The 17420-nt window shown below is 38.3% G+C and overlaps 1 protein-coding gene across 2 annotated transcripts in view; it reads right to left on the reverse strand.

The window, feature by feature from the left end:
- Positions 1-720: 720 nt before the first annotated feature.
- Positions 721-17420, reverse strand: part of disp1 (dispatched homolog 1 (Drosophila)) — a 31674-nt gene continuing 14974 nt past the window's right edge. For both annotated transcript variants that reach the window (XM_072680161.1, XM_072680152.1), the window contains 7 exons: positions 15637-16178; positions 9984-10013; positions 8232-8355; positions 7706-7833; positions 4826-4923; positions 4626-4723; positions 721-4419 (listed from right to left, as the gene is read on the reverse strand). In XM_072680161.1, coding sequence (XP_072536262.1) covers positions 817-4419; positions 4626-4723; positions 4826-4923; positions 7706-7833; positions 8232-8355; positions 9984-10013; positions 15637-16160 — 4605 coding nt within the window. In that variant the 5' untranslated portion in view covers positions 16161-16178 and the 3' untranslated portion in view covers positions 721-816. The remainder of the gene's footprint in view (positions 4420-4625; positions 4724-4825; positions 4924-7705; positions 7834-8231; positions 8356-9983; positions 10014-15636; positions 16179-17420) is intronic.

Here is a 17420-nt window from a genome sequence, read left to right on the forward strand (position 1 = left end):
CAATTACACAACAGAATTCACAACAGAAAAAGAGTTTACAGAACTTAAGATGCCATTTGTTTTTGATTTGATGATTGATGATGAAGATTCTGACCTTTTTTATATAGTAAAATTGTCATCATCATCATTATCTTATTAGCCTCTGAGTCTATTTCAGGTGGCAACAGGGCAAGCAAAGAAGCCCAGGCATCTCTTAATCACTTTCATTGGCTCCTTCTGGGGCATTCCCAGGACAGCCAAAAATATAAATATCCCTTCAGAGGTCCTGGGTGTTCCCCAGGGTCTCCTCACAGTTGGTCATGCCTGTTCCACTTTCAACATAAGGAGACCAGGGTGCATTCTTAGCAGATGCCCGAACTTTTTCAGCTCCTCTCAACGTGAACCAGCAGTGGTTCTACGAGCAATAGTGATCTGCTATGCATTTAACTTGAAAATGTAACCATTAATACATGTTCCAACTTGCTATACATTAAAACGTTCTGTTATAGGAACACTTATAACAGGGACAAAAACATAAACCCACAAAAGAATGCAATTAAATGTTTACATCATTAACAATAAAGGTAATCAAAACATTAAATGGTTGTTTAAAACATTTTGTAAATAAGATGCATGTGAAAAACTTAAGTTTAAAGAACCTCTACATCATGTGAGGATTCTGATACATTCTTTAAAACACAAGAATGCAAGGCATTTCTACAGGAAAGACAAAAGAAGTGATCATGTCCACATATTTATTTGAAGAATTTTAGCACATAACATTTATTGTATATCTTCACATCATTTACTGCCAGCCATGTTCTATAATTCTGACCATCAGCATAAACTTTCAGATGATGGCTGTGAATTAATGGTATGGACAGGTACATTTGCTTCAGTTTTTGGTTTATGAAACTCTACTGAATTACACTTCAGTTTCATTGTCCTGTTGAAGTAGTTTAAAGGTATTGAAGAGTCAGCTCTCTCAGAAATGTCTTTGTGATACTGTTTGCATTGGCCACTTCTGTCCAATATGGTTGAAGCAGTCTTTAACTTGTCATGGCTCCCCTGCACAAACACATGAGTTTCATTTGTCATATTTGGTTTTATTTGGTTACATGTTATGTCCTGAAAGACTTTGGGATTCTGTGTTTTGTCACCCAACTTGTGTGTTACACATGTTCTGGGAGTCTGAGGTAAGGGGCAGCACTCAACTGTGGGAACCTGTGTGTGACCTGGAAAGCTGGAAAGAACTGGAGAGCCCTCAGGCGGAGAAAGACTGGAATTACACGGATTGATTAGGTGGGACCCATCCAGTCCTGAAGCATCAGGTGGACGAGCTTGAGGTTGAAGGTGCAATGAATGTAATCCATATCCTTTAAGGTAGCAAGCATGGGATTTAAGATGACCAGGTCTTGTGGTTTGAGCCTGAGAACATTGATGGAAATGGGTAGGGGCACACTGGACATAGTTCATAAGATGGTTGGGGGTCATACGCACTGTATCTAGGGTAGACAAAATACTCTGACCTTTGGCTACAGGATTACCTACAAAAGAATAATGTGAAGCTGGGCATGGAGACTCTCTGGCTTTAATACAGGGGTGGTTAATGGTCCACTGTGTACTCAATATATGGCGAGGTAAAGAATCCCCACAGGTGCTAGCATTGTACTGATGCAAGAGTGCTGGATCTGTGACTGGTATGCTATTGTCAAGGCCAGAGTTTTCTCTTTCAGGATCGCTTTTGTTTTTAAATTGAAAGCAAGGCGCATGATAAGGAACACTTCCACTGGGAAGCTCAATACATGCTTCTTCTTGTTCTTCTGTCTTTTCAATATTTCTAACATTGGTAGCCAAAGGCTGAAGTTCATACTCAACCTCTCGCTCTCTAGTATCTGACTGGTACTTGCTTGACTGGCAGTGTTTACCTTGGCCATGACCACAGGAGGAGTCAGAGGTATCTACTTTAAAAGCATAACACTTAAGTGTCTTAGGCATAGGAATCTGTCCACAGGTGCCTTGAGGACCAAGGCAGCGACACATGCACTGGAAGAAGAATGTAGCAAAAGCCCAACTGATGCACATGATTAGCATCAAGAATGTGCCAAGCTGAGTGTAGGCCAGAACTGTGGAAGGCATCATCATTGCTCCAGCAACGAAGGTGGTCAGTGCTGCCATAGCAATGGCTGAACCCATTCTGCTCAAGGAGAAAACAACCTTCCCCTCCCTATCTGGTTCTGGAGCAAGTCGATATGCTACACCATAATGCACTGCAAAATCCACAGAAAGTCCTACAGCCACTGAGATGGTGACTGACTCCAGAACATTTAATTCCCAGCCTAGAAGCACCAGTGATCCCACAGTCACAAAAATGCTTCCAGCTATGGAAATGATGGCATAGAGACTAATAATGATGTTCCAGGTGGTCAAAAGCATAACGCTAAAAGCAACCATCACCGACAATGCCATGGCAATAAGTGTGCCATCTGAAAGACTGTCCTGGAGATCATAAAACTCTAAGTTGCTGACAAACCAGCCATAGCTTAAACCCTCTGGAGCATTTCTCAATTCCTCCTGAATCCAGGCATCAACCTCACGGTAAAACTGATGCATTTTTTCATATGCCAGAGTGAAATGATACGTACTTTGAAATTCAAGCACAATGGCACGAATAGTGTCATTAATGTCAAATCTTGGCCCTGGAGTCTTACTGTCCAGGTGATAAATGGTGCTGCGATCTAGCTCCATAATGGCCCGCTTGATACACAACTCAAATACATCCTGTTTGTATGGGAATGTAGACTGACTGCAACAGGGGTAGACTCTAGCCTCATCACAATCTTGGTTTTCCATCCATTGCTTAAAAGTCTCCATGAAGCAGCTTGTGAAGTCCTGCTCATCTGACTGAAACACAAAGCTTTGATTTCTGAGCTTCTGACAGAAATTCAGAATCCACATCTGGCTGGCAGGGCTGGCAATGTCAAAGCTGGTGTCAAGTGTTAGTTTGCCTTTATTTTTAGGGTTCAGGGGATCCCCATTGTCTGTTGGAGTAACACCCCATATAATAGTTATAGGCATGTACAGATCCTCCCCATGATGGACACGTTCAAACATGAAAAGCTTTTTGTACTCTGCATCATAACGCTCAAAGGGATGTGTGGAGCGAAATACCTGAAATTCTGACAGTTCCAATGAAGGTAATTTCATCTTAGGGTTCACACAGACAATATATGCCCCACCAACTGTGATGGTAAGGAAACAGAAAAGCCACAGGTAACGCAGCTTTATAACAATGCATGGCAATACTTTTTCAAAGAATATGCGAGAGATCTTTGAAATGGTACACAGACATCTTCTTACTTTCTGACACAGACTTGTCAGAAAGCTTGTGGCACTAAATATATGATGTGGAGGCCTAAAGCAAATGAAGAGGTTGAGAAGGTATCGCTCATGAAGCACTACAACAGCAGGCAACCAGGTTACCATGAGAACATAATTGACAAGGATAGCAGTGCCAGCATACACACCAAAGCAGCGGATGGCTGTAATGTTGCTGACATAATTAGCATAGAAGGCTGCAGCAGTTGTAAAGCTGGTAACAAACATTGACAGAGCTGCATGTTGAAGTGTGACATTAACAGTTTCAGAAAGTTCAGAGTTGGGCTTGTCAATTTTTGTGTAGTTCCAGACATCACATAAGACAAAGGCATCATCAGCACCAATTCCAACAAGAATAATGAGTGCTGTAAGATTCATGAAAGGGAAGAACTCAAAATTGAAGACCACCCTGTATAGGACATAGGAGACAATAAGGGAGCTAATAATGGCAAACATGGTCATGATGGTGATAAAAACGGATTTCGTATATATACACATAACCACTAGCACAATCACAATTGCTATCGCTGGATACATAGTATCTGTAAGAAGGTACTCTTGGAACAAATTATTTTTGATGCCAAATTCTATGCCAGTCACAGTAGTGACTCCATCTGTGGAGTTCCAGTTCTCAAAGTTGTCCAAGTAAATATTCATCATAGTTTCACCTTTTTCTGTGGGAGAGAACAACATGCTGTACTTGAGAGCTGGTGGAAGGAAGTCAGTGCTTTTTGGACTGAGAAAATCTTTGTCCACCAAGAAGTGAAGAATCTGATATACAGCATTGTATTTGGTGCACTTTCTGGGAACACTCGCACACTTGAGCTGGTCCTTCCTACGGGTATTCGCATCCCAACATTCAGGACCCAAGGTGCCATTATAGTAGTACTTTGCACAAGAGCGTAAAACCTTAAAGGTGTGAGACACATCACGTTCTGTTATCTTTTGGCAGGAGGATTTGTTGGTGAGTACAGCTATGTAGTTTCCAAGGGTCCAACTAGGACAACAGGAAGCAGCTGTGGTGCGCTGACACAAACTCCAGTACTGGGGATGAGAGCGAACCTGAAAAAGATATCAATGTTTTTTTTTATTATTATTTATAATGTTATAATGTTTTAGTACCTGGTTAAAGTCCATGTTTAAAATTTTAATTTAAGAGGCCAAAAAAGAAAGTGAACCTGTAAGCTCAAAATATGCCAAAACATTGTGCAAAAAAAAAAAAAATCAGTGTATTTAATGACATTTTAAAAATCCAACAATGCACATACCCTGGTATTGTCGAAATTGCACATGGATTTTATAGCTTGTATATTCCACAAGTTCTTCCCTTCAGCAGAGGCAAAAACAATTCTGGAGTAACTGTTACCTGTTAGAAAATATTTGGCCATTAAAAAAAAATACACAATTAAATAGCACTTTTACTACACTATAATTTCAAAACATAAAACGTGGTTTTAAATAAACTTACCTGGGACATCACAGAAGAAACTGTCTTTACTAAAGTCCCATTCTGCTTGCCTTTTATCTCTTTCATTGTGATCCTCTGACCACCTATTCTCTTGGTGACTAAAACACATTGTAATGCAAAAATGTAGTGAATACAGGATATTAATATAATAAGAAATAAATAATGTATGATCTAGTTTTGCAGGGACCAAATGAAAATGTTTTATTTGCACTGTTGATCTCATCCAATATTTAAAAAAAAAAAAGTGTTTCTACATCGCAGCTATGAGGCTTTTTGTGCCAGCCGGCAGATCGCTGTATGAGCTTCTCTGGATCACTGCATAAGTGTTCCTATGGCTGGTCATCTGAGGGACTTAGCTTCACACTGTGGATAACTCACAGCCTGCCATCAGAGTGACTCTCTATCCTGGACCGCTGATCTGCATCATAGGCTGAAACCCTCTCTATTTTGTGTGGAGACCTTTTACCCTGCAAATGGCACTCTGAATAACTGAACCAGTTAAGTAACCCTTGGTCTGATGAGTCCCCCCCCCCCCCCCCCCTTTTCTGTTTTGGAACTGTGTCTGCTGTGGTTGTTCTTAGGGTTTTAGGGTTATTATTATTATTTATATATTTTTTAAACAACTTTGGGTTTGAGAAATGCGTGACAAAAATGTAAATATTAAATATAATTATCCTTTTACTCTGTCTGCAGAGTATCTTTTTTGAATTATCAAATCGATTCTGTCTTTTTTACCTAAAATAGGGTCTTCCTATATTAAATCATTAGAACCTTTTTGTCTTACATCAAATCACAAGTCATGCATTTTTTAAAAAAATCTACACTATATAGACCAAATGATTGGCACACCTACAGGTGCTTTTATGACAACCCATTCTAAATCCTCAGGCATTAATATGGAGTTGGTCCCCCTTTGCTTGTTTGAAACTCTGCAGTTATTAAGTCAGCAGAGCATTGCCCTAAAAAAACAAAAACCCTGGCCAATTTCTGTCATAAATTAAAACGGCGAAGTTGTTCTAGTACTGAATCATATAGCAGCAGCAGTTTATTTGTACACTATGCACAAATGAGTGTAACTTGATTTTAAATGTTATTCTATACAAGCGACTAAAATGGTGAAATAATCAGACCTAATTCCTGATGGTTACAGCAATCCAAGTTAGAGAACACCAATGTCACAAGGACTGACTGATACAATTAAAATAAGTCAGACTTTTAAAAATATTTATGTACTTCCAAGCTCTACAGTGTGCAACAAGACCAGAGTTGCACAAGAAGGGACAGGGCCAATGCTACGTGACCTGCCCAGGAAAGTTGACTGCGTATGCGTTGCACGTCATTGCACATTACATACCTCTGCACCTTATCCCCTTAGTGCTGTGTTGGCGTTCCTGTGTGTTTACTGTGTGTGATGTTTGTTGTATTTTATTGTATTCTTATAATTCCATGGTTGCACATCTAAATGTACATATCTATGTAATAATGCACTTTATGTATCTGTATTGTTGAGTTTCTGTTCCCTATTGCACTGGAGGAATGTAATTTTGCTTCACTTTGTACTTGTATGACAATAAAAGCCTTGACTTGTTTCTGCTTGTCCTATTGAGATGAAACTTGTTTTGCTGTGTTGTTGCCCATACTTGTAAGTGACTTTGTGATTACTTGATAATTCAAACAATATGGTCAGCTTTCAGCAGACATTTAATATGTATACATTCGTTCAATCATCATGACATTTGACATGTATATCAAAGTATAAACTCTTTCCTACCAGTTCAACTTTAGCCACTGGTGTACGTCATTTACAACTTCAAAATGCTTTGGCAGATTGTTAAGAAACTTCACAGGCATGTTCCCTATGGGGCTCCATTACATTGCACTTACAGCAGTAAATGCTATGCTGTGCCTACTTGTGAGAGACAGCTTGGAGCCAGTAGAGCCAGTTTTCTCCCAACAAACGCATTGGGCAAAAAAAAGTCAAACACCAAACCTGGAGCCTAGGTGCAGTTTATGAATACAGTGTTCAGGGAGATGCTTCCCAACAACAAGTAACCAAGTTCAAGAGAACTGTCCACTAAAGGCCACAAACATATTCATGTTTTTCAGTAAAAGCACAAATATCTTTTTTGTCATTTCAACATAATGTGAAAACACTCATTTGACATCATATAGTAGTGTTCCAAACAACTCTGCCATTACAAGTGTCTACTATTTTATTTATTTATAAATGTATCTATTTATTTATTTATATTTTATTTACAATCATTACCTCTTTTTTAATACTTTATGAACTAGTCAATGGGTTTTGGTCCTATCTTGACCACACTCTGTGGGTCTCTGTAGATAAATAATTATCAAAAATGAAAACTACTTTTTTTTACTCAATAAGATTTCCATCAGATTTAATCATTGCATCCGTTTTCATTTACATTGCTCCTTAGCAGTTAGTCTGATCATCTTAAAATGAAATGATGTGTATATACAGGGACTTTTGACCTTAAGGGGCTGCTAAAGCACTCAAATACATAGAATTTCTATTATGATGATACTGCAACATCCACAGATAAACAAATGGTATCATTTGATTTAGTTCTCTGACATGAAAACCTTATGAGGATAAAGGATGTGCTTACTGAACTCTTTAAACATGAAGTTACGAATCTTACCTAGCAGGAAGGCTCCTGAGAACTAAGATGTTGTATTGTTCCCCAGACAGAGCCTTTCATAATCTAATCAAACTCTGAATAAGTAGGATGATGGCAAATGATGATAAACCATTCTCAATCAGTCTGGTTTGGGGAAATTGGCCAAATACTGTTTTTGTCTTGTCTGATACTTCATATCAGTGAGTATAGAAGACACAAGTAAAAGGACTGTTACCTTTTGGCCTGCTCATCTGCATATTTGAAAGGGTAGTTGGCTAAAGTTGCTTTGTAGCCTGTGTTTTTCACCATGTTGTTCCATGTGACAAGTCGCTGACCTATTGCAGTACCCCTTGGTTCAAAGCCCTGAAAAAAGAAACATTAAATAAAAGACGTTATCCATACTTCAGTTTTTTTTTTTTTAATTTAGACATTAGATGAATAAGCATGATCATTACTCCACAGAACACATTCCAGCTTGGTATTGTGCAGTGTAATCTTATCAGATTTTCCATTGTCGTTGCCTTAAAGCAGGTTGTGCCAGCAAATATGAATTCTTCAGGGATGAATTAGTACTCAAACCATACCGCCTGGTGGAAAAGCACCATTAGCAAAGTGCGTGACAGCAATGCTCCCAACAAGCAGTTATTGTGCAGACACTGCTTCCAGAAACAGTTTGGGACTACTGTGCTCCAACTGATGACATACCATAGTTATGGAGTACAAACAAATAATAACAAAAAATAATAATACATATGTCTTACCAATAAAGGATCAGAGAAGTCTGGCAAGTCTGGCACTAGGATGCCTACCAATGTACACACCACAATCAGCACTGTACACACACCAAGCACCACCACAGGCCAGTCAGAAATAAGCTCTGCATAACTGCAAAAAAATATATAAAAATCAGTTGTGAATCATTCACAATGTAATAGAATGTTGACTGAATACAATAATATGTATATGGTGTATTTACAGTGGAAGTTTGGTCAAAATCTCCTGTTACTGTTAAAAATGTAAATAATTATTTTTGACATGATCTGTGTATTATTCTTGTTTTCTGTACAAATTTGAAAAAAGGGTAGAAGGACCATGCACAATTTTAAGCCCTTAGCTTTTTTCCAAGCACAATTATTATTAAGAAAGGCCAGATGATGAAAATGAAGCTTAATTAATACTCTTAACTCCTCAAACTTTGTCTGAAAAAAATTGTCAGCAACCATGGGCTCCTCCAAGTTGAACGTATGACCAAATGAAAGAAGTTAAAGGTAAAGGTAAAGGTGCACGTATTTGTCACTGTACAGTGTGGACTGTACAGCGAAATGTGTCCTCTGCATTTAACCCATCTGGTAGTGAACACACACTCACACACACACATGTGTTAGGGGCAGTGCGTACACACACACACCCAGAGCGGTAGGCAGCCAACTCCAGCGCCCGGGGAGCAGAGAGGGTAAAGGGCCTTGCTCAAGGGCCCAACAGTGGCAGCTTGCCGAGCCCGGGAATCGAATTCCTGGATCAGTGTTTTTGTATATTAAACTGCGCTAGCCTATTCCTTGTGTTTGAACAGGAAGGGGGGAAAAAAGCTGAATGTAAAAATGACTCCTTTCAGATCACAGGGTTGTCATTCCAGCAGTATAGAGTACTTATGACCAGTAGTAAATTAGCAGTTAGCAAAGCGCTTTGTGTTGTTGCTGCTGGAAGGCCCATGACTTCCTATAGAGACCCAGCTTTCAGGCATCGGGCCCTACGATGCACTTCAAAATGATTAGGTAGTTTTTGGATTTCATAATGCCATGCAACCAATGAAGGCATTCAGTACCAGAAACAGCAAAACAACCATAAAAACATTTTTGAATGTTCACCAAATTTGGCCATAGGGTCTTAGTTTGTTATTTGTTTTTTTCTGTAAATGGTACAATTATGTGCAATTATGTGCATATACAAGTGTTTTGTCTGTTCAATCTAAAAAAGAAATTGTGGTAATTTAACTGGGTTTATTCAACTCAAATAAATACACTGAATAAATCATTACTCGATTCAAAGTATTTACTGAGTTGAATAAACACAGTTTAACTGCTTACCACATTAAGTATATTTTTTAAGTTCCCAAGAGCACAGTGGCCTGCATAATTCTTAAATGGAAGAAGCTTGAAACAACCAGGACTCTTCCTACAGGCAGCCGCCCCACCAAACTAAATCGGGTAGAGAAGGGCCTTGGTAAGAGAGGTGACCAACAACCCAATGGTCACTTTGGCTGAGCACCAAAGATCCTCTGCAGATGGGAGAAAGTTCCAGGTGTTCAACCATCACTGCATTACTCCACTAATCTGGTAGAGTGCAGAGTAAAATGTAAAGGGTCTAAATACTTTTGTCAATGCAACATTTTAGTTGTTCCTTGTCAATAAATTAACAAAATGACTAATTCTGTTTTCACTTTATGATTGGGTATTGAGTGATTAACTTTAGTATTTATTGTATTATTTTCTTTAGTTTGAAGAAAGAGTTCTTACCTTTTAGGAAACCGAAAAGACCTTGAAGCGCTGTAAGACAAACATAAAAAGTTTAGATTTTAGAGACAACAACAGAAAGGAAATAAATACCCAGTACACAACCAGTCCATCCGAGTTCCCCTAGAAGCACCACAGATATTACTGCGCAAAATCTGTTATACAGATTTGGGTTGATTCTTTCATACATCTGTAATTCTGAGGAAATGGCAAATTAATGCATTTTTGGACATACCAAAACAGTCTTGTAGCAGCAGAACCAAAACAACACCAGAGGTCACAATATGGGAATGGAGCTGTATATATTAAATGTTTGACCTTACTTACATAAGACCTTACTTACATACAAAAAAAAAAAATCATACAGATACTTTTAAGTAAGAAATCAGTATGTAGAGATTAACAAGTTAATAAAACAAAATTGACACAATGCATGCATCTTAAGTGATGAGACTTTTTAGAAAACTCTGATCCACTATACACATTATATAGACATACACTATAGACAAATTTACTCTCAGCTTTTACATTAATCTGAATACCCATCTGTGTTTTTCCATGATATAAAACCGAAGCAGTGGTCTCACCAAGTGAGTGCGATTAAAGTACACATTACAGACTTGAAATGGTATTTGCATACATTTCGGGTTTCACCATGTTGAAATGACAACATTCATCTTATATCAACTGTGGGGAATATTGTTTTAAAGAACATACTGATTAGGGTTTTACTTGCAAAAGGACTGGTAGGCCTCCACTGCGGAAGGCAGTACATTAGTCACTAAATGTCACAAAAAAACCCCTCAATAGTCTGTCCGAAAGATCAGGAACAGCCTTCAGGAGGCAAGTGTGTATTTGTCAGAGACTATAATCCGCAAATCAGACTTTATGAAAAGAAATACAAATATACAGCTGAGGTAACAGGTGTTTTTCAAAGTAAAGAAATGGAAAGTTCTTGCCAGTCACATAAAGTTAATTCATCTTGGGCTAAAGAAAAACCTTAAGGGACAAAGCCCCGAAACAAGCAAGAGCTGAAGATGGCTGCATTAGAGGACTGGCAAAGCACAATCAGAAAAGATACTCTGCACCGAATTACAAACCATGACTGCATTAAATGTCCCAAAAACTAGCCTGCCCTACAATAAGGGGGGCAGTGCATAAAAAAAAAATTCAACCTGGTGAAATGTATACAAATGCCCTAAAATTATAGATTGGAATGTGAATGTCAATTACATCTAAAATGTCTCAATTAAAAAATTCAGACATACATGTCTGTCCGCGACACTATCCCAGAAGAGAAAATGTTAAGGATAAATTTTGGTCTTCCTAACTGACTGCCAGTGTGTGTGTGTGTGTGTTCGATCATGTGCTTTGGCCTTGATGGAACATGCGCATTATGAAGTTATTTTAATCTGCCATTAATTTAAGTAAGTAACTTAATTGAACAATTGATAAACTGTATATAGTTTGTTAGAAGAATAGTCAGTCATTAGTGACAGCCCTTCTAGACAATAAATGCTATTGCATCCTCACACGATTTTGAACATACTTCTGGGAACAATAATGGGAACAATAAGGCCATAGGACCTAGAGGTGCCTGCAATTTCCTTTTTTTTCATCTTTAAAGAAATCCATGTGTTCTAGAATGTTCTAATTAGTAGTTGCCATGGTATTTGTAGGCACAAATGAAGAAGTCACTGCAGGATTTTCTTCTTATGAGACTTCTGGGGAGGCCATAAATTCCCTGTAAAGTTCAGAGGTCATGTTAATACAATTACCAGATGTTTGAACAACTTGGGCTTTGAAGCATCTGCAAAATCGACACAAGGTGAGCCCTATTAATAGTGCCAATGAGAGGAGCACAAATTATGCATGGTTCAATCAAAAGAGATGTTTGCATATCCTAAGATTAACCTTTAAAAAAGGCCTTCCTTTACAATAACACATCAGATGCAGATTTTCTGTTTTTTTCCAGTGTTGATGTATAATTTGTATGTGCTTTAGTTTTTTATTCTTTAGCATTATTTGGCAACAACAACAACACAACAACAACATAATAATAATGATTTTCATTCAGCAATTTTGCACCACTCATTCCTGCAAATATGTTTAGAGTGCATCTGCTCTATTTCTTTTTAATGTCTGTTGCTCACAATATATTAATATATAATAATATTGTATATTTAAATGTTGTAGTTCCCTCAAAATAGTTTTCCGGGAAATACCTTTTATTGACAAAAGTATTGGGACATCTGCTCATTCATGGTTTCTTCTGAAATCAAGGGTATTTAAAACAAAACAAAACAAAACAAAACAAAAAGACAGTAATAGACAGCACTGCACAGAGAAAGCTTTTAAAGAGATACTCTGTGAGCTCAGGATGTTGGATGACAACCATCCCACCTCATCCCCAACTTCCTGCGAAATGAAGCTCCTGAGTGTTGCAGAAAGCCGAAAGTGCCTTTTAAAAGTTTACAATCTTGCATACTTTCTGTGGTGTTACTGTGCTTGTATCATATGCTACTCCACAACTCTAGCGGGCAATGACATTTTAAGATGTTTAGTTCCATGCCTACTAGAAAACAATTATCACAGTTGATGGCAATGTGCAATTTATTTAAAAAATGTCTAAACAAATGAGGTCCACAGTCCGGTTTGTTCCAAAATCAAGGGTATTAAAGAGTATTTTTGTTGGCGTAACAGTCTATACGGTCCAAAGAAGGCTCTTATTTCATTTTTGATTGTATTCAGGGATGAGCATTAGTGAGGTCAGGATGTTGGATTATCACACCACCCCGAACTCATCTCAACAAGCAAGCCAGAGTATGCACTAGGCTAACAGCTAACTTCAGGCAGGCAGTGGTTCCATCAATTTTTGCATGTTTGCAGGGAGCATGCTAAACTATAAACTTATTAAACTTATTAGGATCGAAGCACAAAGTGTAAGTCCACGAAAGACCAAACTTGGCAGCAAGATACAGTAGGTGTGAAATGACATTTACTGACCTGATTACGATGCTACAACTCAGCATACCGCATGTTAATTAATAATGTCCAAATACTTCTTTCTCATATATTCACAGGTGCACACCTGGTGCATTCAAACTTAAATAAACAGAAATGAGGAAACTTGAGCCACATTAACACACATTTTACACACATACATGTAATTACAGTTTGATGTTGACTGCCAAGTTTAAGCCAAGTTGGCAATCGGCCAAGCCTCTACAGCACAAATGCAAATGAATCCCTCTGGATTGGAGCCAAATGAATACCAACAGCTATAACTTCAGAATGCTCAGATTTCAACAAAACTTCTTAGGCTTGTCCAGCACAGGATTCTGAGGCGGCCTGTCAAATTTGGCAGATATATGACAAAAGGGGGCGGGTCAGAGCTAAAAAAACAAAAAACACCCATTTCAGCAACTGTTCATCCAATCAAGTTGAAATTTTACAGGTTTCATCAGTAACCTAATATATAATTGGATTTCAAAACGGAATACCGTGACTATTATTTATTATTATTAGCCAATCAATTTCAAACAGGCATTGCACAGGCTAAACATTCACCAATCGGGATTAAAGACATATCTCCCTAGCCCTTATTAACGTGTGTCACTTGGCCATATGGAACATGTTGCATTTTATAAAGTGCACTACCCCTTGCAACTTTGCAATTACATGTCTCTTATAAAATACATTGATTTTTCTCACCGGCCTGTTGTGAAAATTGCACTTTCCAAACTTGTCCAAGGAATTTCCAAAACATGATATGTATATTTCTTTTTGACTTTGAGTGCACAAACACTTTAATAATTAATGTACAGAAACGCTTAATCAAAAATTGTTGCTGCTCCAGTTAAGCTCAGTTTACTCCCTTTAAGCCCAAACATTGAATGCCATGTAAAAACAGTGGGGTAAAAGATAAGGAATGACATTCTCACAAAGTGAAATATGCAATGCTTTATAACAAATTATCAGATTGAATTTTTAACAGGGATCTCCCGATCAAGATTTTTTACCCACTAAATTCGATCTGTCTCTATTAATGAGAGATTTAAAGATTTCTGTGTTTCTATAAATAATAGGGTTTTACTGTTTCCCAAACTTGCTGTTCCGCCTTAAATAATGCAGCAGCATTCTACTGTGCACACTGTAACTACCACCTAAGTCTAAATAGTGCCAGAAGCCAGGATCATGTCTATTAATGGTGCCTAGAGGACACCAGATGGCAGTGGATTGGAACGTTAAATGCCTTTTTTACATAATAAAAGCGGTTTCCTCACAATTCAAATATTTAAAAAGAAATCTAGTTAATACTACATGATGCAATCAGTTTTTATGACACTCCACTGTGAGTGAAAAAAAATAGTTTCAAATATTGAAAAAAAATCATTTATGTTGTGTTCCAGATAATCTAACATTAAGTTTAATACTTTTAAAAATCACAAGCCTGAAGGGATCTGGAAGTGGAAAGAATGAATGTGATAAATTTAAGTACCATGGCATATGGTTGGATGACAAAAAGCTCACAGTAGACAAGCTTACAGGTAAACGGAGGCAAAAACTTGCGCTCCTGCATCAAATGCCATCTCCTTCTTACTGGTCACTCCATCTACAGAAGCTCAAAGCCTTGGTGTAGTCATGGATGAGTTATCATTCTCAAGTCATGTTGCAGTTTTAACATGTCATGCAGATTTCTCCTTTACAACATCTGCAAAATTAAACCCTTCCTCTCTAGAAAGGCCACCCAGGTGCTTGTTCAGTCTTTTGTCATTTCAAGACGTGACTACTGCAACTCCTATGTTGCTGGTCTCCCTTTGTGCACCATCATCCCGCCATCCCTTAAGATCCACAGAAAACAAGCGCCCAGGCTTTTTTCTGTCCTGGCACCGAAGTGGTGGAATGAACTTGCACTGGGGGTCTGAACAGCAGATTTGCTCGCTGTCTTCAAACGCAGACTGAAGACCCAACTCTCCCGAGAGTACTTGGCCGAAGAGTAGAGTATTATGGTCTCCATATTGACTTGTGTTTAGTAGTATTTGACTTTTGGTCTATTCAAACTAGCTAAGGATGTTTTTCTGAGGAAACAGTAAAGCACTTTTGTAAGTCACTCTAGATAAGAGCGTATGCTAAATGCAGTTAATGTAAAAGCAAAAATGTTTTCCCCAGTACAAAAAAAAGAGAATGTTGAAGAAACACTGTTGTACATGCTGGATTATAAACATACAGACATGCATCAGCAACCTTACTTAAACCTTTAGGCTCTGTATATCATGGTTTTATTGGTAACACATACACTGTTAACTAAATGAAAAAGCAGCTTGGTAATCTCTTGCTGTGCGCCGAGAAACACAATGCTCTTTTAAACTTCAAAGACCTGTTATAATGACTGGATCATCCTTCAAGTACCAAAAGTTTTTACTGAGCTGTCCAAATTACATAGTAATTGTTACAAAGAACATTTTGAAGAAAAGTAAATATTAATACCTAAAGGATTGCAATTGGGGGTTAGGTACTATGCTCTAGGGCACCTTAGCCATGTAAGTTTAAGAGTAAAGCAATGTTGCTATTAGGCCTCAGCTGCCTCTATTTTTCAGAAGCGCACACAACTTTTTTTCACATATAAATGAATGAATGTGATCAAATGTATTACCTTATTGTGGCCATGTTAGGTTGATTCTGAAAGTGCTCCTGCCAGCGATGGTGGTGCATACAGAACGTAGGTGCGGCCTGTACACAGCAGGAGCCCATGTGAAGGGCCCTTGAGGGCAAAGGCCCCTGGAAAAGGCTGCCTTCCTGCTGGTTCCCACTGCAGCAAACAGGCTCATGGAAAGGACAGCGGACACAGCTAGGTGGTGGGAGAGAGCTTGGCAACAGCTTGGCCAGTCTATGAGAGTCTGTGTGATGTGATGATGCTGATGAGGAGGAGGAGAAAGACAGTGGTCGGAAGGATCCATTCTGCTTGGCACCACCATTTTGGCTTGGTGGTGCCAGTCGTGACAGTTGCAGAGGTCCTGTGTCAGAAACTATTGGTCCCTGCTCTACCTCCTCATTTGTGTCTGGAGTAGCATCAGTACTGGAGCTAGCAAAGGTCGTGAGAGTCACTGCAGCTGTGGTGCTTGGCTCATCATCACTGTTGAGGGATAGCTCATCTCTAGAAGCTTCATTCAGAGCCATGACCCTCAGTCCACTTGTCTGAACAGGAAAAATTACAAAAAAAAAAATCATGCATCATGCATAGTATTCAATTCACACACAAAGTTTCAAAATGTAATTGAATTTGTTAATAAAATAAATAAATAAATAAATAAATACATACATAAAGATACCTGTTTTTCATTGGACAGCAGTGATATTTAAATATACAGACAGCAGCAATATGTAAGAATTACTATTTTTGGAATTCATGGACTCCTTACAGATGGGGAGTGTAATTCACTGCAGTAAACACAAATTGTGCTTTGAGCTACCCCCTCAGGCAAACAAATTCAGAGAGGCCTTTTACAAATTCAGGACCAGTACTGAAGGTGAAAAAAAGCATGTAGACTGTTGCAGCAGTCTAAAAAAAATTTATCTCTCCAGTTATATTCCATAGCGATTCTTTATTCTCAGACACAGCAAATGAGGCTATCCAAATATTGCGCCAATTCATCGGCTGGGAGCATTTTCTTATATTGTGCTTTTGGCCATCATGTTTTATTTAGGCAGCTTTTCCTAAAAATATACATTATGGTAACAATTCTGCAGATGCGATTTTAGCTGTTTTCTCACCATTTTCTCTTAATGGCTTTGGAGTGTGAAAAGAGTATTTTAATGCCTGGTCCCCTTTACAGGATTTGTTTTAAAAAGTGAGAGTGACCAGACACATTTTTCAGTGTATTCACACTACACAAGCTTCCCTGAATGAAGCAACACACTTTCAGCATGCCTTATCTGGGCAGTAAAAATCCATGTGCCCAAAAGAATAAACCAAAGTAGTTATTAATTAAGCAAGAAAGTAAACATTTTTGTGCCTACTGAAGGCCATTTCCATTTCTCTCCTAATAAAGGCTTGTATCATAAAAGAAATAGAGTATGCCGGTGGCGGGTTTGTAGAAAACTATACACGGCTGAGAGCACTGAAGAGAAATCTTTTACCAAACCTCTACACTACCTTGAAAGATATCAAATATTAGTCTTGAAAAAAATGTTTTTACCTTTATGTGTTTACCTAAGGTAATTTCATATTTGCTATATATATATGTGTGTGTGTGTGTGTGTGTGTGTGTGTGTCTGTGTGTATTCACCTTACACACACCCTGCTGACTGTTTTTAAAAAGTTCAGCCTGGCTTTTATTGGCAGACTGTCTGAGGCACAACATCAAAATTGTGTTTCAAACCAGAGAATTAGCGTCCACCCCAAACTACAGGATACAGAGTCATAAATATTAAACATTT

Source organism: Salminus brasiliensis, chromosome 1, assembly GCF_030463535.1.
Source record: "Salminus brasiliensis chromosome 1, fSalBra1.hap2, whole genome shotgun sequence".
NCBI lineage: Eukaryota > Metazoa > Chordata > Actinopteri > Characiformes > Bryconidae > Salminus > Salminus brasiliensis.